Source organism: Onychostoma macrolepis, chromosome 06 (genome assembly GCF_012432095.1).
Source record: "Onychostoma macrolepis isolate SWU-2019 chromosome 06, ASM1243209v1, whole genome shotgun sequence".
Lineage (NCBI taxonomy): Eukaryota > Metazoa > Chordata > Actinopteri > Cypriniformes > Cyprinidae > Onychostoma > Onychostoma macrolepis.
Window position 1 is genome coordinate 8263905 of NC_081160.1, and position 27751 is coordinate 8291655.

The 27751-nt window shown below is 37.1% G+C and overlaps 1 protein-coding gene across 4 annotated transcripts; it reads left to right on the forward strand.

The window, feature by feature from the left end:
* col5a2b (collagen, type V, alpha 2b) lies at window positions 1–27671 on the forward strand. 4 transcript variants are annotated; one of them, XM_058780024.1, is made up of 54 exons: window positions 6–181; window positions 6772–6984; window positions 7146–7162; window positions 7251–7283; window positions 7433–7465; window positions 7580–7633; window positions 7836–7925; window positions 8354–8431; window positions 8534–8578; window positions 8695–8748; window positions 8936–8989; window positions 9152–9205; window positions 10276–10329; window positions 10516–10569; window positions 10675–10719; window positions 10834–10887; window positions 10968–11012; window positions 11667–11720; window positions 11850–11948; window positions 12041–12085; window positions 12271–12369; window positions 12496–12549; window positions 12659–12766; window positions 12905–12958; window positions 13305–13403; window positions 13667–13720; window positions 13999–14097; window positions 17161–17214; window positions 17410–17463; window positions 17629–17682; window positions 18117–18170; window positions 18311–18355; window positions 18446–18544; window positions 18762–18869; window positions 19244–19297; window positions 19451–19504; window positions 19706–19759; window positions 19859–19912; window positions 19999–20106; window positions 20348–20401; window positions 20541–20594; window positions 20731–20892; window positions 21046–21153; window positions 21319–21426; window positions 21511–21564; window positions 21656–21763; window positions 21941–21994; window positions 22228–22335; window positions 22420–22473; window positions 22575–22682; window positions 23147–23471; window positions 25210–25397; window positions 25555–25797; window positions 26966–27671. In XM_058780024.1, exons 1-54 carry the CDS (start codon window positions 91–93, stop codon window positions 27110–27112), a joined length of 4500 nt encoding a protein of 1499 aa, XP_058636007.1. In that variant the 5' UTR covers window positions 6–90; the 3' UTR covers window positions 27113–27671. The 4 variants fall into 4 exon arrangements, with proteins under 4 accessions (XP_058636011.1, XP_058636007.1, XP_058636010.1 ...); XM_058780027.1 differs by lacking the exon at window positions 6–181 and adding an exon at window positions 6249–6359; XM_058780026.1 differs by lacking the exon at window positions 6–181 and adding an exon at window positions 6249–6336.
* Window positions 27672–27751: the final 80 nt, after the last annotated feature.

A 27751-nucleotide genomic window follows, 5' to 3' on the forward strand; every position in this document is an offset into this window, starting at 1 on the left:
TCTTGTGGAGCGTATGGTGAAGCTGTGATTTTTTCATAGTCTACCTCCTGTGGCAGGCACGGGCAAGGCTTGCGCCTCCTTTTTGTGAAAATGGCTGCAGCTCATCACCTCAGGATACCTGTATGGCTGGGGATCTGTTTGGCCCAGGTGTTATTGATCACGTGCCAGGATGTCAAGACCGGTGAGTAACTTGTCTCATACTTCACTAACCTGACACAACAGGTGAAGAGTGATACTCTGTATATCAGCTGTAGTATTTGATGTAAATATGTAAGAAGTGCTTGAAAGAGGCGAAATAAGTAACATTTACCTTGTTTACCCATGAATAATCGTACTCTGGCCTTTCATACAATGGCCTTTCTGACCTTCTTTTACTTTAATATCTGGGAACCATGTCATGTTTTTTTTTATTATTGCACTTAGACATTCAATTTGGGTGTCTGTGGAAATTATTTATAGATTATTATGAAGATAAAATATGCTAAATGTTTGATTTACAAATGTTGTTGTTTTTTGTGGTACAATTATGTCAGTTATGCATGAAATATAGGTATTTTGAGACACTTTCATCCTGATTTGCTCCCCCCCCCCACTTTATTTTGAGTTTCTCCACATAAGCAGGTTACACCATACAATTACAGATAATGAATCTCTCTTTATTAGTTTGTTTTATAAAAAAAATACTGTTTCAGTCTTTCTAATCTTTCACATTTATTTAAATGTGCTACTTGCCGTTTCTTTGTAATTATTTGTGAAATATACTAGTAATATCTTAGTGAATATGGTTTTAACCTAAATCCTACTAAGTTTTTTATTCAGTGTACAAGTTTAGGATGAACGTAATGCTCAAAATGATAGTTTGAACCCCAAAATTGAAACTCTGTCAGCATTTACTCACCTCATGTTGTTTTAAACCCATATGACTCAGAGTCCATGCACTTTAATTTTTGGAAAGCCCTCATTTAGTGTTCCACAGAAGAAAGAAAGTCATACAGGTATGGAACAACATTAGTGTGAGTAAATGATGACAGAATTTTCATTTTTGGTTACACTATAACCTAATTCATCCTCTTAAATGTGATCAGTAGTAATAGATGTTGGAAACACACCACAGTAAAGAAGTTGTTTTAGTCCCATTTATGTTATGAACAGAATTTAAAACAAGGATATGAGATGGTGGAATAGCCATATTTCCAAAGCAAGTTAATGCTGTTGTAAAGAAAGACTTTCATAACAGGTTTTACTCTAATTGCATCCTTCCCTACTAACAAGCACAATTTTAATTTCTAATTTAATAGTAAACTGGCAAGCTGAATTATCCTGATCTTCTGCTTTGTCGGCTCTATCTTAGTTGGAGACATAATTTCATGGCCTTGTGTGTAATGATATGAGGTTTTCACGGACCAAAGCAGGCCACCAATTGTGGTCAAAGTTCTTCCCAAAAGAGATGCTAGACACACCCAAACATGTGGCAAATGCGTTCGCCTGAAATCCAACTGAGATGTTTTCACATTCACTTAGGTTATTCACACTACAGACAATACAGGTAGCTCAGCAGGAATCGATTCAGAGTCAAAATGGAATTCAAAACCTTGGCATAGTGAATTGATGCAATCACACTCTAATCATAGTTTAAAGGGATAGTATACCCAAAAATGAAAATTCTGTCATCATTTACTCACCCTCATGTTGTTTTAAACTTCTTTGAGTTTATTTCTTCTGTTGTAAATAAAATAAGATATTTTGAAAAATGTTGCTAACCAAACAGTTGCCAGTAGCCATTGACTTCCATATGGAAAAAAAATAAAAATGAGTGACAGAATTTTAATTTTTAGGTGAACTTCCCCTTTACTGTACATCAGTCTGATCTAATATACAGTACATAAAACAACGTGTGTGACCTTCTCACAGTAATTATGCCAGATGGGGGCACGTCATGACCCTTATGAGAGCCAGCTTGTATTGTGTTATGAGAGGGAGGGTGTTACGTCAATCACAGGGTGTGAAATGCAGGATCACTTTGCGGAGAAATTCGTTTGCTGCAATATAATAAATACAAAGTCCATTCTATACATGAAAGTATAGTAAAGAAATGTACATTCCAAAGAGGATATTTTTGTTAAAAACTTCAGACAGAGGGCGTGCCTTTTCACTTTGACAGAAATAAAAGTTAGCCACAGACTAAAGTTAAGCATAACCTATAATAGAGGCTGCTGTGGTTTCCCCAAAATAACGTATGTGCCTTTCCACTAAATTGGTACTTACTTTCTTTTCAGAATCGTGCTTTAAGAAAGGCCAGTTTCATACAGATGAGTAGTAGCAGGTGTCCTGCTGCTAGTAGTTTTAATGCTTCAGTGCGACTGACAGTACTGAAAATAATAAAAACATTTAATATTATTTTAGGCTTTCATTTAAGATGATGACTTTAGACAATGCTATGAAATAGTGAAGTTTAGACAGGCATTAAGCAGACTGAGTGGACCGGAAATTCCATCATGCTCATGAGACTGTCACGAGTCAACCCGTCTGAGTTACGTTTTTTCCTTATTTGGTTTAGTTCCGTTTCTCGTTAGTTAATTATCATTCATCGTCCCCACCTGATTTGAATTATGTTGTTTGCTCTTTTGTTCCCGTTCATATAAAAGTACTCAGTTCTCCCCTCGTAAGTTATTAAATGGGAAAGTGAGTTGATGCTGTTTCGTTCTCCTGTCTTTCATTTATATATTTTCTACAACCACACACCCCTGACAGAGACCAAGCATAATATTTAGCTATTATATTTTAATGCCCTTTTACAAAATACAGTTGGGGTTAACTGCTTCAAAATGATACATTTCAGCATTCAGCAGTTGCTGTATTAGTGACTTAATTCTCATGGCCTTATATCATTATCAGTGGTGTAGTGGAGGGTATACGCAGGTATACGGCGTATACCCACTTCTTTATCAGTCGAGATTCTGTATACCCACTTCTAAATCCTGGTGCACGTCCTGCACTAGCCAAATCATGACAGTCCAGCATATGAGTAACTAATACAATCGTATGTGAATAAATGCAAATATTCTCTAAAAACATCCAGTAAAGACAGTGATGCGGTCAGGAACGAGACGTAAACACTCTCATGCAGTGTATGTTTCATTTATAGGCTACTCGAAGCCGGATGGCACTCTCGCGCAGAAAGTCCAAATCGGCCTCGTAGAAGTAGCTACTAACTTACGAGTCACGACGTGCAAGAATCCAGCTATCGCTGTAGCCAAAGATATCTCTACTGTTGCAAAGCTGAATAAAAGAAACGTTAAGAATGTAAACACATGATTGCAACTATATGGTTTATGTGTGTTTTCAAGTCATCTCCAGGTAATAAAAAGCATCTGATTCTGAATAATGCAGTGCTAATTGATAGCATTTATTACACTTGGCAATAGATAGGCTACTAGGCTACAAAATATATATTCTGCCTTATTCTGTGATAAACATGGGGAAAAATGTAGTATATAGGCTAAACAAATCATAAAATTGTCATTAGGAAAATACAGGAAAAATATTATAAATTATATAATATTATATAACTATATAATAGTCAAGCAGTGTATTTGATTTCTCAGCCAATTAAAAGCAAGAGGAATAATTAATAAATAATAATAATTGTAATAAAACCTGTCAATTAGACAAAAAGTTATCATATTTGACATTTCTGTCCCCTCACTTCTGAAATGATTGAGAATCACGATTGTTTTGTTTGTTTCAAATGGAGATCATAATTCTCCCACAATTCTGAACAGACAACTAAACAAAATAGCATGCAATTTACTAGAGGTTCTGACAAAATGTCAGTTGCTGCAGTCTATTTATATTTGTTTATTTATTTTAATTATTTATTGCTAAATCTGCACCTCTTCTGTGGATAATATTATTTTCATATGATCCTTACTCAAGCAGCAGAAGTTAAGTGACAGTGTGCAAATATTACAATAGTGAACTAAATATGCAAAACTAGTTTTACATGTCACTGTTTATGACACAGGTCGGTTCATCCTTTGCCGGGTCATTTGAAAAAAAAAAAAAAATTGGGGGCATATATTAAGAGTATACCCACTTTTCCAGGCACCACTACACCACTGATCATTATCACTTATTTATTTTTAAGTTAATATTTATAAATTATATTCAGTTAATTTGACTAACAAAGTCTATCATTTTCAAAAGAAAACGTGAAGAGAAATTTCACTCAGTCTTCGTAATTGCTTGGAATGTTTTTAATGACATAATTTGGGCCTACTGAAACAATTACAGCTGTCACCAACGCCTTTGATGAAAGAAGGGGCAACAAATGTCTCCTAAAATAATTCTTACCTTGCATAAAGCTGTCTGCACTTCCACTGTGTCCCTGCTCTAGAGCACTGCATTAAAGGCTTTCAGAGAGTCATACACATTATTGCTTAATTACATCAGTGGAAGCAAGCCCTCAGGATAGTCTCTGATGCGACAGACGTTGAGCATCAGAACTGCTATTTACTCTGTCTGCCACCTCTGTCATGCTACAGCATCAAATCAAGACTTATCACAGCCTGGAGCTGTCGCTCAGAGCCACAGACAAACACAACACAGACAACATGAGAGATTCATCACAAAATGATGATCGGTATTCTGACTGATGATATCATGTCATTTATTATGTATTACTCTATAATTATGTTAAAGTATTAAGTGGAAGTTCTTAAACATGCACTTTAGCATTTAACATTTCCATATAAGCTTTCTACTGCAATACCTCTTTTTTGCACATGATATGGAAAATGGGCAAAAAACATGCAATTTCATTTCTTTTTACAAAATAGACAATGTCGTATAAAACAGAAACAGTAGAACATGATAAGATACAAAAATGTAGTGATTCGAGCACAGAAAAAACCTTTGTTGGGCAGACAGAAAGATGTATTTACAGGCCAGAGATACCCAAACCAGGGTTCGCATGTCAAAGCTGGTCCCTGATGACCTTTGATTTTGCCTGCCTTGCCACATTACAATAGTGAGGGGGAAAAACATGCCATTGAAGCATATATTAATTTTTTTGTAACTATTTATTTGTGTGTGTAGAGAAGTGTAAAGAATATAAATAAATTTGATTTCGGCTATAATGCAACATTTACCCTTGTCAAGTTAAATGTTTAGCCCTTGGAGTCCAAATTTGGGGCCCCTCTGGTATGGACAGAGTAGTTTCATAATTTGACTTAAAAAAAAGGTTCAAGGTTTTTTTTTTTTTCTTTTTCAAATTAAGTCTTGATGTGGTACACAAGAGGTGCATCCTCAATGGACTGAGTGAAAAATGGCTGAGGGCCTCCAGCTGCAGACCTCAATTACAGGGTGTGGCATATAATGTGATCACCCGTCTACGAGGGCAAGCAGAACTGGATGAATGGTGGCCTTGCTCTAGTTCTCATTTTTATACTTTGACTTATAATTATAGTTACTTACATGTCCTGGTCAAGGGCAGATTATGGAACAGGCCAGTGGGACCATTGATCTATTACAGGCCTTCATCTGAAGGTTTGCAGTGTACAGATGCTTGTTACTTTATATGCAAAGTTGATATAAAGACTGACAAACATAGGTTGAAGTGCCACTAACTGTTGCCGCAATGTGAAATAAATGAAGAAATTAGAAATGGTATCCATTCTTAGCTCTCCCTCAACACTAAAAGTGTCTTCTGAACAACTTTGGTCTACTTCTGATGTTTTATATAATAACTTCATAGGAAATAATGGTCTCTTTTGCAATATTTTACATAAACATGGTGTTCATTCTTGTAACACTGCGTCTTTAATTTTACCATATTTGGATGTTGTATCTAGCAACTGAGAAGGGACTTCCTTTGAAAATATTAGATTAGATTAAACAAATAGATTCCGATAAAATAGTATCATTTAAATTTTTGGTTATTACTACTGATAAATCATAGCATTTAAAACTGATGTAAGTAATATGTTATAACAGTAGCCTACATATAAAATGTTTCCATTACCTGGACAATATAACTGAAATAATGTTTGTTTTGAGATATCCAAATTGTCTCTGGTTGCATATAGTCTCTGTAAACTAACTAATAAAATATAGGCTATGTGCCAATCTGATTTATGTTAGCCAATTAGCAATCTTGAGACTGCTCTGTGCCAGTGCCCTGAGTTTGGGGCGGGACCATCTGCTAGCTGTGCAGAAATTTTACAGTAGCTGTCCTTCAAACAGCGGAAGAAACATTCAAGAGTCGAGTGTGATTGTTTTTTTTGTCGATGACAGTGGTGGTGGTACCACGTTGCGATTATAGAAACAACATATGTGGTGAGGGAATTATGGTTACCTCGGTAAGTTTTACGAAACAATATCTTGGCAGTAAGTATGAAGACTAGAGTGGTATTTTAGAATGAAAATAAACATGAGCACCAGCTAGTGTACTGGGGACAAAAACAGTTCTAACGCTAGACTGACCTCTGCTGGCGGATTAAATTGGTACAGTGGAGTTCACAGTGCTTTTCTGTTTTTGCCACTGTAATTAACTTAGTAAAAAATAAATACAATCTCACCTCATAAAAAAGCAAACTGTAAACAAAAAACAAAACTGTTGTCCCTCATTAACAGCAAATAACCGATAAACCGATTTTTTTAATGTTTTATGTGATAATGAGGCTAATGTGAAAGTAATATTTGTGTATGATAGGCTAGAAATGACTGATACTGTATATATTTATGTTTGTTTTCATTTTCATCTTTGAACAGAGGAGACGAAAAACTGTAAAGATGGTGATCAGAATTATTCAGAAAATGAGATTTGGAAGCCAGAGCCGTGCAGACTGTGTGTATGTGATAAAGGCCAGGTGATCTGCGAGGAGATCCGCTGTGAGGATCTGAAGGGATGCGAAGAACTCATGATCCCGGAGGGAGAGTGCTGCCCTGTCTGCCAAACCTTCGCCAGCGCGCGCGGAAGGATCGGTGAGACTGACATACACGCTACAGCCGCTAGAGGGCAGACGTCAATTACATTCAGAAAGGGAATTCATTTAGATGAGTAGGAGTCATAGCTTATTTATTATTTTTTACATATATAATTTAGCCTGAATTCATTTCAATTTTATTTTGTGTTTCTTTTTCAGAAACAATTGCGTTTAAGGTATGTGAATGCTTTTAAATTTTAGGCATGCAGGTTACCTTAATATTAATGAAGTTTCGATTAGTCCTGCATGTTTTTTTTTTTTCAGGGCCAAAAAGGTGAACCTGGTGACATTCCTTATGTGAGTCTATAAGATTATGCTTCATATTTGCAATATTTTGTGCCACGCGTGAGAATATGTTATTAGTGTTAATCATGTTATAACATGTTATATATCATGTTATGCAGATTTATTAGTTTTAATTTATATATTTTATTCCTTTTTTTTAGATTGTGGGACTACCTGGACGCCCAGGACAAATGGTGAAAAAAATAATGTGCACACACACATATACCTCTAATCTTTTATTTTTTCCCCAGAGTCTTTGAAATGTCAATCAAAGTGAAGTCCATTATATTGTGTGTCACATCAAACAGGGTCCCCCAGGAGCCGATGGCCGACCAGGATATCCAGGAAGCAAAGGAAGACGAGTATGTGGCATCAACCAGTAACTGATATTCATTGATGTGGTTATTTGACCCCAGAAACACATTAAAGTTATGTACAAATAGTGGTTTTCTATCTTTTTTATTGCATGGAATGTACTGTAAATTATGCCATCAATATTACTCCGAGTGAATGCAGAGTCATAATGTAGTAAATGTAGTTAAATTCACAATATTTTTTGTGAAGGGTGTCCCAGGTCCACCTGGTTTTGATGGAGAACCAGGTGTCCCAGGCATGCCAGGTGAGCCCGGGCCTGTAGGCAATTCACTGCCTGGGGTGAGTAATATTGTTTATCCAGGTTTTGTTCTCCTGTATTTGTTACATTCCTAAACAGGGATTTGAACTGTAAAATGTGTTCCTCTGATCTGAATGATGAATGTTATTACTAATCAGGATAAAGTGGTAAAAAAGTTTATGGTAAAAAAATCTATAGGTAGGAAAAAACATAATCCCTAATTTTGTTTAACAAACAACAAAAATGGAAATGCAGAATTGCTAGTGTAGCTTTTAATTACCATTTTGTGTGGCAATACCAAACACAAGTCCAGCTTTAATCCTGTAGTGTTTTTCAAAAACGTGCCTGAATGTGTTTTATTTTTCCACCCCATTTTAATATATATCTATCTATAAGTTTATAGTAACAGCAAAGTGTGTCATGACTGTCCTTTTTAATTCAATATTAAATTTAATTTATATTTTTACAGAGTCAGTTTGCTTCTCAAATGGCCTCTGGATTCCAGGATGGGAAGCTTGGAATGTCGGCGATGATCTCTGGAGCACCGGTAGTGATCATCCCACATTCAGAAATGACTTTTCAATGAATATTTAGCTGGATTGTCATATAGGCCCATTAAACAGAGATAAAATGTATTTGTTCTGATCAGGGTGAAACAGGACCAAGAGGTCATCCAGGCCCATCAGGTCCACCAGTAAGTTCTCTCAAGATTGGTGTTGTGTATAGGCCTACGCATTGAATGGCTTTAAACTTTTTTTCTACACCTTGCATGTTTATCCAAATTTCCATTTTTTTCTCTTTGTCACTCAGGGGCCAACAGGAGCTCAAGGTGCACCGGGAGATGCAGGTGATCCAGGACCTATGGTAAGACTAAAAATGTAGAGATGTTTCAAATGCTTTAAAAATAGTCTGAAAAATACAGGTAAATATTTTAATTGCGCCAGTATGTTTCAGATATTGATTAGAGAAATGGTCCATGCCATGCAGTTAAAAAACCAAAAACAAAGAAAGGTGTCACTTACTGTACATTGCAATATTGATTTCTTTGTAGGGCTCTTTTGGTCCAAGGGGACCAGATGGTCCTCCTGGAAAACCTGGTCCAGATGTAAGTTGACCAACAATTTGCACAGTGATTTCATTATTTAAACATCATAGTGAAGCAGTATGTTCAATATGGAGTCAAATGCTGTCAAGTCACATTTTACAACACTAACATAAGTAAATTGAGTTGCTTTTGATAACACAAGCCTATTCCTCTCTTCAACAGGGTGAGCCTGGACCCCCTGGAAATACAGGAGAAAAAGGATTCTCTGGCTCTCCAGTAAGACAGTGCTGCTGTTTTCTGTCTTGTTATAGGACTGGATGATATTATCAAAAATTTCACTTTAATGCATCTCACTGTTTTTTTTTCAGTGATTCAAGTTCAACGAAGTTTTTAAAAATGCACCTGTTTGTTCCTTTGTGCTGCATCTAGTTGTTTTTGATTGAGAGAACACACTTTTTGTTCCTTTGTGCTGCATCCTTTGTGCTGCATCTAAAAGTGGTTAACTTTTAGACTTCTATGAGCACTTTTAACATCTACTCCACCTGTTCAATCCATAATAGGAGGGGTCATGATAAATATTGTACTTGTACTTTGAATAGCCCAAAAATAAGCCTTTTGCCACCAGAATGTTGTAGGTCTGGCATTAAATAGAATGGGATAAATGAGCTATGTTAACCAACCAAACCCTGACATCTCAGTTTAAGTTATGAACAATGTAATATTTGACAATAATTATTTACACAATCTTCTAGCAACGTAATCTTCTGTCACCGTAAAATTCCACAAATGTTGGGAATGCTATTGAATGATGATTCCTGATCTAAATGGGCTAATAAATAAAATATAAAATATGCTCTTACTGATGAGAAAGTGACATATAGGCTGTCAAGCCATGCTGAGCAATGCCAGATCACAATGTCAAAAAGACTTGAATGCAAATCAAAGGTTTTAATTAGAGTACAACTCATTTATAATAATTACAAGATGATTCAAGCAGTACACAAAAAAGAACAAGTGAGCAGAGAGAAACAAAAATCAAACGGAAAAAGTGCAACTTAGACAATGGCAAATAAAAAACAGATGTAAACATTGACTGATAAATTTGAGGGAGTTAAAGGCCCTTAACATAAACTACAAGACTCTATGGTGCTAACTAGTGGCCCGCAGACTGAAATACTGTGCAGCTCTATCCTTAACACAAATGAAAACATCAAATGAATGCTGTGGATATAAGGAGATGTGTGTGGTGACAGGGATCAAAAGCTATAATTAGCTCATAACTTCCAAAATTACTGCACATTAAAAGCTTTTTAGTGCATCCTTACCAATTATGATTTGTTTCATAGGGCTCCAGAGGGTTTCCAGGATTACCAGGTCAACCTGGGATGAAAGGTCTAAAGGTGGGTTAGGTTAAAACTTCCTTCTCAAAACACTGATTTGATTTGCCATTCACTCTTTACACTGGTCACTAATTGCTTCTTAATATTTTTTGCCATCTATCATTATAAAATGTACAAACCAAGTACATAATCATGTATTAAGTTTGCTTTGAGGGCAGTTTCTGATGAATCCCATCCCCATTTTAGGGTCATCCAGGTCTGCAGGGTGGGAAAGGAGAACCAGGTGCAGTGGGGTCAAAGGTCAGAGGCCACATATTTGAAGCCAACAAGTTCTTGTAAATGGTTTTCTTGTGTCCCTGTGGTTTGATTGTCTTAGCAAATGCGACTTTCTTTTCATGATCAAAGGGAGAATCAGGAACTCCTGGTGGCATGGGACTTGTGGGTCCAGAGGTATGGAGCACTTTGTGATTGCAAATCTGATTGCAATGTTTCATTTACACTGATCTTCATTGGATTTGACAAAACTACACTTTTTGGATGCTTACAGTATGTTGTACTTTAAAGGGCCCGATTGGCATGCCTGGTGAGAGAGGACGCATTGGTCCAACAGGGCCTGTGGTAAGGGATTACTTTTTGCAAACTTTGCTTTGGTGGTATTATATATTTCATCAGTAAATCAAAAAGTTTTCTGTTTGTAGGGAAAGCGTGGTCTTTCGGGAAACGTGGGAAAACCAGGTCCATTGGTATGTGAATAAGAGTAACCCCTCCATCACTTCTCATTTATCTACCCAGATCACATCATCTTCTACACATTCACTTCTGACGAAATACCTTGAAAGACATACGCTAACGTTCAAAGGTTTGGGGATAATTCGATTTTATTAATGCTTTTTAAAAAGGTCTCTAATGCTCACCAATGCTGCATTTACTTGATCAAAAATGCAGTAAAAACAGTAATATTGTGAAATAATATTACAATTTTATATATATATATATATATTAAAACATATTTTATTCCTGTAATATCAAAGTTGAATTTTCAGCATCCACTATTTGACTCTTCAATGTCAAATCATCCTTTAGAAATCACTCTAATAGACTGATTTCTTATTATAATCAATGTTGAAAACATTAGTGGTGCTTAGTATTTTTGTTTAAACCATAATGCATGTTTTTCAGGAAAAAAAACACAGAAATATTTTGTAACATTATAAAAGTCTTTAATATCACTTTTGATCAATTTAATGTATCCTGGCTGAATAAAGTGTTAATTTTAAAACACTGACCCGAAACATTTGAACGGTAGTGCATATATGACATTATATTCAAAGATGTGGAGTATGTTCTATTAATAAAGACTGATATGTTATCTAACCTGACACTTATATAATTGACAGGGCCCGATGGGAATTTCTGGAACCCCAGGATTTCCTGGTGGCCCAGGCATGAAGGTATGTCTGATTCATGGTTACTGTAAGAACCATGCAAATTGTTGCATCTTCAAACTTTTTGAGGAAAAAGGAGCTATGGCAAGTACAAAAAGTGAGGAATCAAACACACTCTTTTTAAACATTGGGTAGGGTGAAGCAGGAGCCACAGGCCCACGAGGTACCAGTGGACCCCAAGGCCCAAGAGGAGAACCAGGCCGGCAAGGTTCATCAGGACCGCAGGGCAACCAGGTGCAGTCTCACCTGTCCTGTTATTTAGAAAAGGGCTACATTTGATTGATTTATGTATTGAATGGTCTCCATAATATCGATGCCATTTTTAGGGACCATCAGGAACAGATGGCACTCCTGGAGTTAAAGGACCACCAGTAAGTTCCTAAAACAGACATCAAAGAATGCAATTTAACATACTGTTTATTGCACATTAATTACTCCTTAAATTGTGTGCTTATTAAAATTCAGAATAACATTTCAAAGGTAACATTGCCATTGTTGCTCATTCTTTGGGTTATGGTTTTGAAGAAACTCCTACTTCTTAATCTGTTCATTGTAGGGCATCCCAGGTGTGCAAGGCCCTGTTGGACTGATTGGACAGCCTGGCCCACCTGGACCTCAAGGATCATCTGGACTTCCAGGGGCCAAGGGCCAAGTGGTAATGACAAAACGTGGAAAAGCAGAACTCACTTTTTCTTCTTTATGTACAGTATATTTGAGGTGGAGCACTTTATATATAGATTATATATACTGTGCTCATTCATATATTTCATGCATGTCATAGGGTGAACTAGGCTCCTCTGGGTTTAAAGGAGAACCTGGATCTAAAGGAGAACCTGTAAGTATTGACAACATTTAGGTGCCTTAAAATCATTTTCTCATAATTGACAGAAATAATGCCATCAGAACCATCATCCAATGATAAAATGGTATATCATTTGTTGTAGGGCCCACCTGGTGTTCAAGGAGAAATGGGGCCGATGGGAGAAGAAGGAAAGCGAGGCCCAAGAGGAGACACAGGGGCCATTGGAGCCCCGGGTGCAGCTGGAGAAAGAGTGAGTGCCATTGCATTATTGTGAATGACTAACATGCAAGTCTTCATATTCAATGCGATTATTGCAGGGTGTTTTTTTCTGTGACATCTTTACATATTTATTCAATACAATAATATTTAATGTTTTATATTTTTCAAGGGAGCTCCAGGTAACCGCGGGTTCCCAGGAGCTGATGGTTTGCCAGGTCAAAAGGTTAGAAACATACTAAATAGTGGTCAATAAGGTTTTAAAGGCACCTAACATAGTCAACAATGCCACCACATATCCACTGTAAGATAATACTTAAAAATACTTAAAATAATACTACAGCATTTATTAATCTTAGTTAATGTTAATCTCAGCATTTACTACATTTTGAAACTGAATGTTGTATCTTGTTAACATTAGTTAATGCACTGTGAACTGACATGAACACAAAATTAATTGCTCATTGGAAGTTTATGTTAGTTAATGTATTAACTAATGTTAACAAATGAGATCAAAATGATTCATTTGTTTTCTCAACGTCATTCTCTCATTCTCTCTGTAATGTCTTCAGGGGGCACAGGGTGAACGTGGTGTCCCAGGCTCATCGGGGTCTAAAGGTGCAAATGGAGACCCTGGCCGACCTGGGGAAACAGGAATTACGGGGGCAAGGGTTAGTAAAATTAGTATTGTGTATATTTGTATTCTGTATATTATCTATATTTGTTTTAGACATTATGTGGCATTTTGCAGCACACCCTATATATAGTGCCATGCGGTTATAAAGTATATCATAATTATTTTCTGTGGTTACATAGACTTTGTTACTTTGCTTCAACAGTATGATATTACTGGTACTTTTATTTTGCTCAGATGGTATTGAGTCCACATTATTTAAGGCGTTCACATACTGTATTATGTGTCATCTCTCTTTAGGGTTTGACTGGCATTCTTGGAATGCAAGGTGCAGAGGGGAAGATAGGCCCACAGGTAATACATGCACTTGTTATTCCTTCCTGTTGTATTCCTTCTTAAAACAGGTCTTTAAACTCCTCAGTTTGTAGTGCTGTTTGAACCAGTGGTTGCTCTGGGAATTTCTTTGGGAAAATTAGATGAACTACACACATGTAAACTCGCATACTTCTGGAATCAGCTTTCTAGATTGGCCTACTGTTATGGCGGAACTGCTCCAAATCACTATGCATTTAAAACAACACTTTGGTGAGTTCTGCCATCTCACTTTCTGATAAGAGTGGTGTTTTTCTCAGGGAGCACCAGGAGATGATGGGAATCCAGGTCCAGCTGGGTCTACGGGAACCAGAGGCGCAGCAGGACCCATGGGTTTGCCTGGACCTAAAGGCTTCAGTGTAACTCCTTATTATATGTATATTTATAAAACAGCCATAGGATAATATTCTAAATACTATTAACATGTGTCATACTGTACATCTCATAACACTTTCAGAACAAAGAGTATATCAGGGTGATTCTTCTATTAGGGGGACTTTCTGTAAAATTGCAAAGGATATATTATGGCAACTTGCATTTTTTATTATCACTTTAATTGTTTTCCTAATTTATTTTAACAGTGCTGAAATGTTACATTTACCAGAATTACACTATTTTGGGGGCTGCTGTTCTGACATTTTAACTTCCCCTATAAATGTTAAAATCATGAAAAGTCTTTTTTAAGAACTCACATTATATATATACACACACACACTGCCGCTCAAAAGTTTGGGATCAGTAAGATTTTTAATGGTTTTTAAGGGAGACTCTTCTGCTCATCAAGGCTGTATTTATTCGATCAAAAATACAGAAAAAACAGTAATATTGTGAAATCTTATTGCAATTTCTAATATTGGTTTCCTATTTTAATATACTTTAAAATAGAATTTATTTCTGTGACGCAGCGCTGAATTATTCAGCATCATTACTCCAGTCTTCAGTGTCCTCAGAAATCATTCTAATATGCTGATTAAATATTGTATATTATTATTATATATATTATATTATTATTATTATATTATATATATTTAGATATATTTGTTTAGTGCTGCTTCATATTGTTTTTTGGAAAATGTGATCCTTTTTTTCTTTGATTTTCTGATGAATACAAAGTTAAAAAGAGCATTTGTTCAAAATAGAAATCTTTTCTAACAATGTAAGTCTTTACTATGACTTTTTATTAATTTAACACATCCCTCATTTGAGAGGCAGTGTATATATATGTGTGTGTGCAGTTTGTAGCTTTTTTTCAGAAGCAATCAATTTTCAGATTTTTATTTTTTTATTTTTGTTTTGCATTAAAAGTAATTGGTTGTCGTGGAAAAGTTTCAGTAATTAAATTATAGTAAAATAAATTATTTCAGTAATTCAACTCAAACTGTGAAACTTGTGTATTAAATAAATTCAGTGCACACAGACTGAAGTAGTTTAAGTCTTTGGTTCTTTTAATTATGATGATTTTGGCTCACATTTAACAAAAACCCAACAAATCTCAACAAATTATAATACTTCATAAGACCAATAAAAAAAAAAAAACATTTTTAGTGAATTGTTGGCCTTCTTGAAAGTATATTCATTTACTGTATATGTACTCAATACTTGGTAGGGGCTCCTTTTGCTTTAATTACTGCCTCAATTCGGCATGGCATGGAGGTGATCAGTTTGTGGCACTGCTGAGGTGGTATGGAAGCCCAGGTTCCTTTGACAGCAGCCTTCAGGTCATCTGTATTGTTGGGTCTGGTGTCTCTCATCTTCCTCTTGACAATACCCCATATATTCTCTATGGGGTTCAGGTCAGGCGAATTTGCTGGCCAATCAAGCGCAGTACCACCATGGTCATTGAACCAGCTTTTGGTACCTTTGGCAGTGTGAAAAGGTGCCAAGTCCTGCTGGAAAATGAAATCAGAATCTCCATAAAGCTTGTCAGCAGAAGGAAGCATGAAGTGCTCTAAAATTTCCTGGTAGATGGCTGCGTTGACTGTGGACTTCAGAAAACACAGTGGACCAACACCAGCAGATGACATGGCAGCCCAAATCATCACTGACTGTGGAAACTTCACACTGGACTTCAAGCAACATGGATTCTGTGCCTCTGCACACTTCCTCCAGACTCTGGGACCTTAATTTCCAAATGAAATGCAAAATTTACTTTCATCTGAAAAGAGGACTTTGGACCACTGAGCAACAGTCCAGTTCTTTTTCTCCACAGCCCAAGTAAGACGCTTCTGACGTTGTCTCTGGTTCAGAAGTGGCTTGGTAGCCCTTTTCCTGAAGACGTCTGAGCGTGGTGGCTCTTTACATTTACATTTATGCATTTAGCAGACGCTTTTATCCAAAGCGACTTACATTGCATTCAAGTTACAGTTTTTACATTTTATCAGCTCTTGCTTTCCCTGGGAATCGAGCCCTTGGCGTTGCTAGCGCCATGCTCTACTATTTGAGCTACAGGAAAGCTGTGATGCACTGACTCCAGCTTCAGTCCACTCCTTGTGAAGCTCTCACAAGTGTTTGAATCGGCTTTGCTTGACTGTATTCTCAAGCTTGCGGTCATCCCTGTTGCTTGTGCACCTTTTCCTACCCAAATTCTTCCTTCCAGTCAACTTTGCATTTAATATGCTTTGATACAGCACTCTGTAAACAGCCACACCTTTCAGTAATGACCCTCTGTGACTTACCCTCTTTGTGGAGGGCGTCAATGTTCGTCTTCTGGATCATTGCCAAGGCAGCAGTCTTCCCCATTATTGTGGTTTCAAAGAACAAGAGATACCCAGAATTTATACTGTAGGGATGGTCATTAATTGAAACTCAAATGTAAATATTGTAATATTTTGAGATACTGATTTTTGACTTTCATGAGCTGTAAGCTCTAATCCTCAAAATTAAAACAAAAAAACTTTTGAAATGTTTTACTTTACGTCTAAATCTAAAATATATGAAAATTTCACTTTTTGAAATAACTTACAAGAAAAAAAGTAACTTTTTCACGACATTCTAATTTATTGAGATGCACCTGTAAATGAGTTTGTATTGTAAGTCCGAAGTTATTCAGATTTTTCTCTAAAAGTGAAAATTATAATTTCTATTACGTATAATTGCCATCACACACAGTGTCAAATCTCACGCTCTTAGACATTACATTGAAAGCCCTTTGAAGGATGATGAAGGCCACTGACCAGATCTTTATTTAAGGATGTCATAAATGTTTTAATACAGATTAAACATTATTTGAAGATGTTTCAGTAAATAAAAGTGCCCGTAATGGATGAATTACCCATTAATATTATAGTTAACATGTTAAACTACAAAGAATCCATAATATAAAGAGGGAGTCTATAATGATGGCTTTTATAATGACATTTTTATGGGCAGTCAGTCACTTTTATCTTGTGTTTACCTATTATGAATTTTTTTTAAATATTCAGGGTGATCCAGGGAAAGTAGGAGAAACAGGATCACCAGGAGCTTCAGGACAAAGAGTGAGTGCAATTATGGTGCAACATTGTCATGGCAATCTTAAAACATACTGTAATATTTCACAACAAGCTATTATAAATGTCATTCCCTTTTTGCGTAAATGCTTCTGTTGTAGTCAGTGCTGGTATTGAATAGTGTCGTGATTTAAAAGTCAAGTAAATCATTATGATTTGATATGATGGTTATGATTCCTGCAGGGACCTAATGGAAAAGATGGAGAAGAAGGTCCAGCGGGAACACCAGGACCTCCTGTGAGTCTTCCAATTAATCATTTATGCCAAATTTATGGCTATTTACATTTTCTGTATATTTTGGTTGGTTGATTTCTTAGCTATCTCAGCTAACATCTCTGAGTGGTACAGTATTAAGAGGAGGAGCTTACAAAGTACGGTTGGGTTTATTGTATTTCTTTTCAGGGAGTAGCAGGAAAGAGAGGAGAACAGGGACCTCCTGGACTAACTGGCTTCCAAGTATGTTCTTTTTTTTTCAGTTATGATTCCAGTCAGAGATGATTGTAAACATTGCCCTGCAAATATTAGGCCTCAAAATTTCATCCCTAGTTCAAAAATTGTGAAATCTTTTGTTAAATTTTTGCCCACCACATTACCAATGACACTTATTTATTTGGTGTTCACAAATTTTGTCTGGGCAGGTGAGGTCATAAAACACATAAAATGTGGGAAAATCCATCAAACATTGTACTGCACCTGGTTGTGTGTAGCACCTGCTGCTCTGCACAAAATCATTTTTGGTATAGACTTGACTAATAATACATGCGGACTTCAGGGACAAAAATAAAATGATAAGAATATATATAATCCTTAAATATTTTGCATATCTGTAAGTAAATTTGATACGATTTATTCCTGAACAAGCTTCATCTTTTATTATGCTAAAATTGTAGGGTTTGCCTGGACCACCAGGCCCACCAGGAGAGTCAGGAAAACCAGGTGATGAGGTGAGTTTATCATTGCGTTCTTTTACCTGATCGCTGTATTCTAGTATTTACTGTGTCATTTCTGCTGGTGAGGAAGAATACAAACTGACTGCGAACAGGAATTATTAAAGAACTTTATGACTTTTATTTTTCCCCCTCAGGGTATCCATGGAGAGGCTGGTGGTGCAGGGCAGACAGGTCCAAGGGTGAGCCTACTGTACTTACACTTCAGCATATCAGTGCACAGCTTTTAGAAGTCCACATAAGCAATCTTCCAGTGTTTTTATCCGCCGTAGGGTGAACGTGGAACCCCAGGAGAGAGAGGTGATCCTGGACCTAATGGGTTACCAGGGCAAAAAGGAAGCCCAGGAACTCCTGGACCTGACGGTCCCAAGGTTAGAGCCAGATGTTTACTCAGCATCAACAGCTGCATGGCTCTGTGCATGCATTTAGCTCCTAAAAGATGACTGAATAACACCACTTACATACAGTAACTGTACCAAATAAAAGACATCTATTAACTGAAAGCTTTTACCATGGTAAAAACACTTTATTGTAGTTTTGTGTACAACAACATCATGATAATCTTGATACACATTAATGGCTGTGCAGGGTAAACCAGGTCCAGCTGGAATTGTTGGAGAACCAGGACCACCAGGCCTACAGGGCATGCCAGGAGAGAGAGGAATAACTGGACCAGCCGGGCCTAAAGGAGAAAGTGTGAGTGTGGCTCTGAGAGATAAGAGAGTCTGCTTAATCAAAGGCTTCGGCACATGTTAAACATTTGCACATGCATAACAAATACAGTATAGATTTTAGTTTCATTCTTTGCAAACAGTGCAACAATATTGCATATATTAAATGCCTTGGTGGGTAAAGCTCTGTGAGGCATGACGGTTGACATATACTGGATGTCTCGCTAATATCCTCAGGCAGGAAGTTAATATTCTCGAATATTATCTGAAACATTTTCTGTGTGGCACTGTCAAGTAGAGAAGGAAACCACATCTGTAACACATCAAGCAGAGTTCTCTGTTTTTCTTATCGATTTGCACAAAACCTTGTGTTTTAATACTCTTTATCTGTTTTCTCAGGGCACAGTGGGTGGCAGAGGGGCAGAAGGGGCGGCTGGCAACGATGGGGCTCGAGTGAGTGAGACAGAGCCATAATAAACTGGATGAAATTGAACCTAACAGTCAATAACTCTGAATTCAGAAATATCCACATTTAAATGTATTATCCATTTCTTAATACAGCAGGGGTTATAAAGACACTAAATAAAATGTCATTGATGTCTGTAGGGATTACCTGGTCCTGTTGGACCTGTTGGACCAGCTGGCCCACCCGGGGAGAAGGTTTGATAATTTTTTTTTATTACTTTTTTTTAATTAGGTTTAGCTAAGTGGTAAATTGATCCCTCCTGTTCTGCCTTATAGTGTTTTTCCCCCCAAATACTAAGACTTTGATGTTTCTTTTGTTTCTTTAAAGAACTGAATAAAAAGTATTTTGCAGCTGTTGCTACTTAGATGTACTTAGAAGTGATTGTTCAATTACAGGGAGAACAAGGCCCAAGAGGCCCTGGTGGATCTCCAGGCTCTAGAGCAATGGCTGTGAGTAGAGCAGTTTACCAGGAGAAATCCTGACCTTTTATGTTTGTTGAAGTTCTTTTCTCATGTGGTTCACAATTCTATTGATGTATTGTGTTTTAGGGCTCACCTGGTGAACCCGGTCCTACTGGTCCAGTTGGGTTTGCTGGACCTCCCGTAAGTTCATCCATCCATTCATCCACCCATATATATTTATAAATAATATGGTATGAGTTGTAAATATTGCCATGTTTTTGTGCTAGGGTCCTGATGGTCAGCCTGGAGTTAAAGGTGAAACTGGAGAGGAAGGTGCAAAGGGAGAGGCTGGGTCTCCAGGGCCTTGGGGAATGGCAGGAATACCTGGACCACAGGTGAGCAAAAGAATTGATATATGATCAAAGACATAATATTTTATCAAAAGTGACAGTAAAGACTGGTACAAAAGTAAATATTGTTTTTAAAAAAATCTGTATTCATCAAAGAATTTTAAGAATATATATCATGGTTTATATATATATACATAACCCAACTTTTGAATCGTAGTGTGTATATGTATAGACTATATTGGTCCCGTATGAAAAAAAAATGTATAAACATAGTGTTTTTTTTTAGGGACTGGTTGGAATTACAGGCCTCAAAGGTGGCAGAGGAACTCAAGGAGCAGCTGTATGTTACAAAAATCAAAGTATCAAAATCATTCTTTATCAACTTGGACACACCCAGAAATGCTACTTACTGAATCCTCTTTATTCTTTTCTTCCTCACTTTTGTGGAATCCTCTTTGGCTTTCTTCTTTTTTTAAAAGGGTCCCAGTGGTTTCCCAGGATCCCCAGGAGGTGTCGGTCCAGTAGGCTCTGCTGTGAGTGATTCCATTATACGGATTTAACCCACAAAGCAGTGCTTAACAGCTAGTCCTTTAAATCGTATTTGCAATGTGTTAGATTCTTTTTGACCAATAAAACATATATGGACTCTTACACTGATATTATTTTCAGGGTCCAGTTGGTGAACCTGGTCCTATTGGAGCCCCAGGTAAAGAGGGCCCACCTGGGCTTCTGGGAGAACCTGGAGGTCCTGGCCGCCAGGGGGAGCGTGGAAACCCTGGACCTGTTGGTAGCGCTGGAGACAAAGGTGAACCAGGAGAGGACGGACTGCCAGTATGTGATACCTTATTTCTCAAATTTTAATTTTTGCAGGATGGTTTTTGGATTGTCATTCATATATTTAAAAAAAAAAAAAGTTATATCCTACAGAATTAAAATGAAATAATTTTAATACTGTATCTAAAACTTTTCTTGAACTTAACATAGGGCCCAGATGGGCCACCAGGACCTGCTGGAACTCCAGGACAGAGGGGACTTGTGGGTCTTCCTGGAATGAGAGGAGAGCGTGGTATGGCTGGCCTTCCTGGACCTGCGGTAGGTCACCACTTCTACCTTCTTGTCATACAAGCAAATATTTAGAAATTTGTCTTTTTAGAATTACATTTCTCAGCCTCTTAATTAGTCAAAGATGATGATGATGTCTCAGATGCCAAAAGTTAGCTTCTTTGACTCCTCGTCCTATGTGTTTGGTTTTTTAAGGGTCAACCAGGAAAAGCTGGCACCCCAGGTCCTCAAGGAACAAAAGGTGGTGCTGGACCAGTTGGTTTGCCAGGAGCATCTGGACCCAGAGGAGATGCTGGCCCAGAGGTATGACATCTTAGTGTGAAAAACACAGTCGAGATGATTACATATATACCAAACAATGTATTGATGAATTCCTTCTTAAATTAGGGTTTGGCTGGAGCTGATGGAATTCAAGGAGCTGATGGCATCATTGGACCCAGAGTACGAACCCATTCATCATTTGACACGGCCTTATTAAAAATTGTTTAATCAAATAGGACCAAGTTCAAATTATGTGTTAACTTTCTTTCAGGGTGACAGAGGAGACCCAGGACCAGAGGGTCTTGCAGGTGGTCAGGGAGCACCAGGAACCCCAGGACCTGTCGGAACACCTGGAGGTCCAGGACAGAGAGGAGATCAGGTTTATTTCCCGTATCCATTGCGGATACTTCACAGCAGATTGGTGTTTAATAAATGTATTTTTAAAAGCATGTATAATGTAATGTAACAAAGGCGCTTCTTTAATCTTGTAGAATTTGAAATAGCTATACTGTATTTTTTATTTTATTCAGTTTTTATTGGTTGATTTTACTGACAGGGTGCAAGAGGTCCACTTGGTCCTGATGGTCAAGCAGGAACCAGAGGGAAAAAAGTAAGTCTGCATATTTACATATTGATACAGCTAACTTTACATGATCATTTTCATATATAAAATACAATTGAATGTTAGCAAAAGAGACATGCGCTTAAGTTAAATGAACTCTGAATTCACATGATAGAAATATTTGGAAAAAGAAAATGTGTTATATAATGACGAGTCAATTTGCGGAAATAACACAAGGGGAATCTACAACTTGTGTTTATCAATCTTCTAATCAACCATAGGGACCACAAGGACCAATGGGAGACAAAGGTGACAAAGGAGATGCGGGTGAGAGAGGTCAGAAGGGCCATCGTGGCTTCACTGGACTCCATGGGCTTCCTGGAAGTTCAGTATGTATAATGGACAATATGTCACCTATGACACAATACAGTAACTACCTTCTTAATAATCATCTGTCAATCATTTCCCTCCAGGGTGCCACAGGGGATGATGGTGCAATAGGAATCATTGGACCAAGTGGGCAAAGAGTGAGCAACAGATTCAAATATCACTCAAATTTGAATTCTCAAAGTACCAGCAATTAACATGCATGTTGAACAGAATTTAATACTGAACATGTCATTATTAGGGACCCCCTGGCCCTGTTGGTCCAGCAGGAAAAGAAGGAGATATGGGTCCACCTGGAGCAGTGGGAATTCCTGGATCTCGAGGTGCCCCTGGAGATTTTGGACCTGAGGTAAGGAATGAGATTATGTTTACTATGCATTTCATGTATGTTATGAGATGGGATCTCCTTGCTGAAACAGTTTAACCAGTCTAAGGAAGTTTGCTGGTCTTTGCTGGACTAGAGAGGTTTTGGGCATTTTTCACATGTGACCAGCCGAACAGTTGTTGGTCCATGCTGAGAAATCAGCTAAACTCGCTGAAAACCAACTAAAATCAAACATGACTTAAGATGTTTTTCAGCTGGGCTGTGCATATTCAATCACTGTCTCAGATGCAACAAAAAAATCTACAATTTATAATGTGTTTTCATTTCCCTTTTGGCAATTGCCAGTTTTCCTTCCTTAATGACTCATAATCAGATACACTTTGTACTTCATGACTCATAATCATGATTAATTACTAGATGCTGCTAATGTGATTAGATGTTTCAACACTAATGTTCTGCATAAACAGTATTCACCCATCTGTCTGTAGGGACCACCTGGAGAATCCGGCCCACCTGGACCCCCAGGTCCTCCTGGCCCCCCTACAGCCGCTGTGGATGACCTTTTTGGAACAGACTTCAACTTTGATGATGAATTCGAGCCAGAGGAACCTCCACCTCCCCCGCCAGAGTTCAACGAGGATGAGGCAAGGCCCAATAACGGATCTGATGCGGTTCGGGTTGACAGTGAAGTTCACTTGTCTCTGAAGAGCTTGGGAAGTCAGCTGGACAGCATGCGCAGTCCTGATGGCTCTCACCAATATCCTGCCCGCACATGTCAGGACCTGAAGCAGTGCTATCCTCTGAAGAAGAGCGGTGAGTGAGACAAACCGACACGTAGTTTAGAAGCAGCTCTGAATGCTTCAGTTTTACTGACCCTGATCAGGTACAGCATGAACTGGTATATCTTGGTTTTTATTTATGATAGATCTCTGTAGGAATTATTCACAAAATATAATCATTTCTTCACCGTCTTGACATTCCAAACCCAAATTGCTTCATTTTGTAGAAAAAATGAGAAATTTAAGTCATCCACTTTTATGACTCATACTCCATTTTCAGATTTTTGACGTCAAACCTGACATGGTGCATCTTGGCATGCTGTATTTCAATGAGCTATGGAGATTAATGATTTAAATTTCGTTGTGTTCCAAGCTCTTGTACGGTTTCAGAATGCTTGTGATATAACACACTATGCAAAAATAAGTTCTTTGTCAAGTTTTGCAGTAACCCAAATTTTCTTAAACTAAGATAATGCAACCTGATAAGTGAGGAAAACTGCATAAGACATCAAGTCTTCGGTTTAGAGAATGTTTTGAATGCAAGTGCATTTTATCTCATTGCACTGGCAGATTTAGCTAGTTTCAAGTGTAAGCCTAAATTTAAATGGAAAAAAATCAGGTAAAAAAAAAAAAAAATTAAACAAGACAAAATACAGTTTCCCTGAAAAAAAAACTTTTAATACAATATGCAATTTTCCATCTCATGTACATTTATTTTGTTCTATGGATGTTTAGATATTTGACTGGAAAAGTTGTATAAACATTTATGGTGGCTTTTTTTTATGGTGACCCCTGTTCCCAAAACACTTGTGTTGTAAGAAAAAGAGCCAATAACAGAAGAAAAAAGATAACGAGATGGTAATAAAAAATTTCTAGCTATTAACAATAATTTAGCTATTGTTTAAACCTAGGGCTCACAAAGAATAAAATAATTATTCACTCATCTACTCATTATTTATAAGAATATAAAATTCTCTGTTTTAAAAATATTGTGTTAAAACATTTAATTAATATCTTTAACATTTTTGCTGTGACAAACCTACAAAATACATTTAGCAAAGTCTTCATTTTTTTCTCAAATTTTCTGCAGACTACTTTGTACCCTAGAACACCATTCAAAAACCTTTAAGTTTTGTTTGTGTGTATGTGTCTGTTTGTTTGTGTGTGTGTGTGTGCAATATCATGGGGAAAAAAACATTGGAACTGAATGTTACAGGTCTTTAACCACAATCTAGTTGTAGATGGATTGAAACACCTTTTTTTACTTCTCATTTATGTAATTAACACAGTTATGCAACACCAGCAGGCATTATCTGAGAAAGTAATGTCCTGCCCATTCAACAAAATTTACAAAGATAATTAGAGTCAGCACATCAAACACAGTGTTCCTTAGCAGAAATAAACAAGAATTGGCTTATTTGGAGGGTAGAAAGACAGAACCAGAGCTAACCAATATAAAAAGGTTATGTTGTATCTGACAAGCATTACCTGCATGATTCCCAACCGTTATGTCAGGCATAAAACAAATGCAGCATCCCACAGTAAGCATATATTCGGAAACTGATGCGCGGTCTACTAAACCTGGATAATGATCCAGATCACTTGGATTAGCCCACACCAATTTAGTTACCAATATTCAAAATCCACGAGTCCAAACCACACAAAAGTCAGAATCCAGTGTGAGATACCTGGTATAATCAAAAAGATTGATTTTTTTTATACCAGTGTATATGTGAGGATCAAGTATAACTTCCTTTTCCAATGTATCAAAGGTGAATACTGGATAGACCCAAATGAGGGCAGCCCTAGAGATGCCATCCAAGTGTACTGTAACATGGAAATGGGGGAGACATGTATACCTGCCAACCCTGCCAGTATCCCACGAAAGAACTGGTGGACTTCACGCTCCAGCATACCAAAACCAGTCTGGTTTGGGGCAGTCATAAACCGGGGAACTAAGGTTAATATGATTACAATGATGATCATTTCAGGAAAAAAAAAAGAAAAGAAGGAAATTACAAATAAACAAAGTTAAGACTGTTGCCCTGTATTCCTGTGCAAATACAGTATGCGGTTCAATTTACTGTATACCCTGACCTTTTATTACTCCTCTTCAGTTCATCTATGGAAACAAAGAGGCACCAGCTAACGCTGTATCTGTCCAGTTGAGATTTCTCCGTCTGCTGTCAAAGGAAGCAGCACAGACCGTCACCTATCACTGCAAAAACAGCGTGGCTTATAAAGATGAGAAGAACAGCAATCTGAAGAAGGCTTTAGTCCTAAAGGCTTCTGATGGACAGGACATCAAGGCATATAGCAACAACCGTCTGAAGTACACAGTCTTAGAGGACGGCTGCTCTGTATGTTCAGATTTTTGACTTTATTATTTACATAAAATGGGAATCAGTGTTGGGGAAGCTACTTTGCAAATTGTAGATTGTAGTAATTAATATTCTATCGTAATCTACACTACATTAAAACTTGTGAAGGGAGTATCATTTTAAAGATGTATTTTAATATAACTTATTTTCATCAAGTCTTAATCAAGACTTTTTAATGTTTTTGAAAGAAGTATCGTATGCTCACCAAGCCTGCATTTATTTGATCAAAAAAACAATAAAAAATTATTACAGTAAGATAATTATGGTATATTTTAAAATGTAATTTATTCCAGTGATGACAGCTGATTATTCAGCAGCCATTTCTGCAGTCTTCAGTATCACATGATCTTACAAAAATCATTCTGATATGCTGATTTGGTGCTCAATATTTTTTATTTATTTTGTTATATTATTATCAATGTTGAAAACTGTTTTTTGTAGAAACCACGATACACTAACATTCAAAAGTTTTGGGTAAGTATACTTTTTATCCAGCATGGACACATTAAAATGGTCAAATGTGACAGTATAACAAATTTATAATATTGCAAAAGAACTTTTCAACATTTATAATAATTAAAACCATTACCAATAATAATTTATAATTGAGCAACAAATCAGAATATTAGAATGATTTCTGAAGTATCATGTGAAACTGGAGACTGGAGTAATGATGCTAATAAATAAATACAGGCTTGGTGAGCATAAGTGACTTTTCAAAAAAATGTAATTATTTCAAACTTTTGACTGGTAGTGTGCATTTACACTAATAAATACAACTAATTTAAATGAAAAATGTACTGTAGCTGTTACTGTCTATGCTACTTCTATGTTCACACTAACAACAATTCAATTTGTGCTGTGCGGTGGTAGTTTCCATCCTCATTTGCATAGTCATAATTGTGCTAAACTTTGCTCCACTAATCACTCATCTGACTGAATGGTCAATGAAGTCATTTTGCTCAATGAGGTCAATGCACTGTGGTCATTTTGCTGCTCTGAATCAGTGTGAACGGTCCTCGAGTTAGTTAGTCCCCAATGCTAATGACAATATCACGAATAACATTCTGTTGCTGCTTTCGTTGATGCAAAAATGCTGCCAATGAAAAACAGCCTCACTATTGTTCCTCTTTATTCTTCCCTCCAGAAACCCAACGGTGAATGGGGCAAGACTGTCTTTGAGTACCGCACACAAACACTTTCACGGCTGCCCATTGTGGACTTGGCTCCAGTGGATGTAGGTGGCAAAGATCAGGAGTTTGGCATTGATATCGGCCATGTGTGCTTCTCATGAAACCAGGATAAAAGCATCATCATTTGGACTTGAGCACTCTGCCAATACAGTATTTATTGTCGAACACCGTCTGTAAGGGCCTTGAGGAATTTCTGACCTTTATTTCATGATTATTCATGATGGTTTCCACTAGCCTGTGGTGAACGAGTGCATGAGAGACTATATGGACCTTTTAATTTATACTTTATATGTCAGGTGTTATTAAAAATGTGTGAAAACATTCATTGAAATTAATTCAAAAAGTCACATTTTAGAAATTTGACGGTGCCTTGCCTGTCTAATCTGTATATTGTTTTGAAGATGCTGTTCGCTCTTAAATCACAATCATTTCAAGTGGATTTTGAAGGTCAAGTGGAGAGATGAGTTTGTTTGTGTTGTATTAAAGTGGGATAATTATTCAGGACAGCATATCTGCATTCAATTCCCCAGTAGTTCTCTTCCCAAGCCTACTAAAACTACTGTTTTTTGTTGATAGCAAACTGTTGGACAGATCATTAGCCCATAATACAGGACAAAGAAACTCTTTATCCAGCTTTTTACAACACATGCCCGTTTGTACTTTTAAGGGAGGGGGGGGGGTCAATTCTTTGTAATGAATGCCAGATTAAACATTTGAATTCCTTTTCAACAGACCTCTAT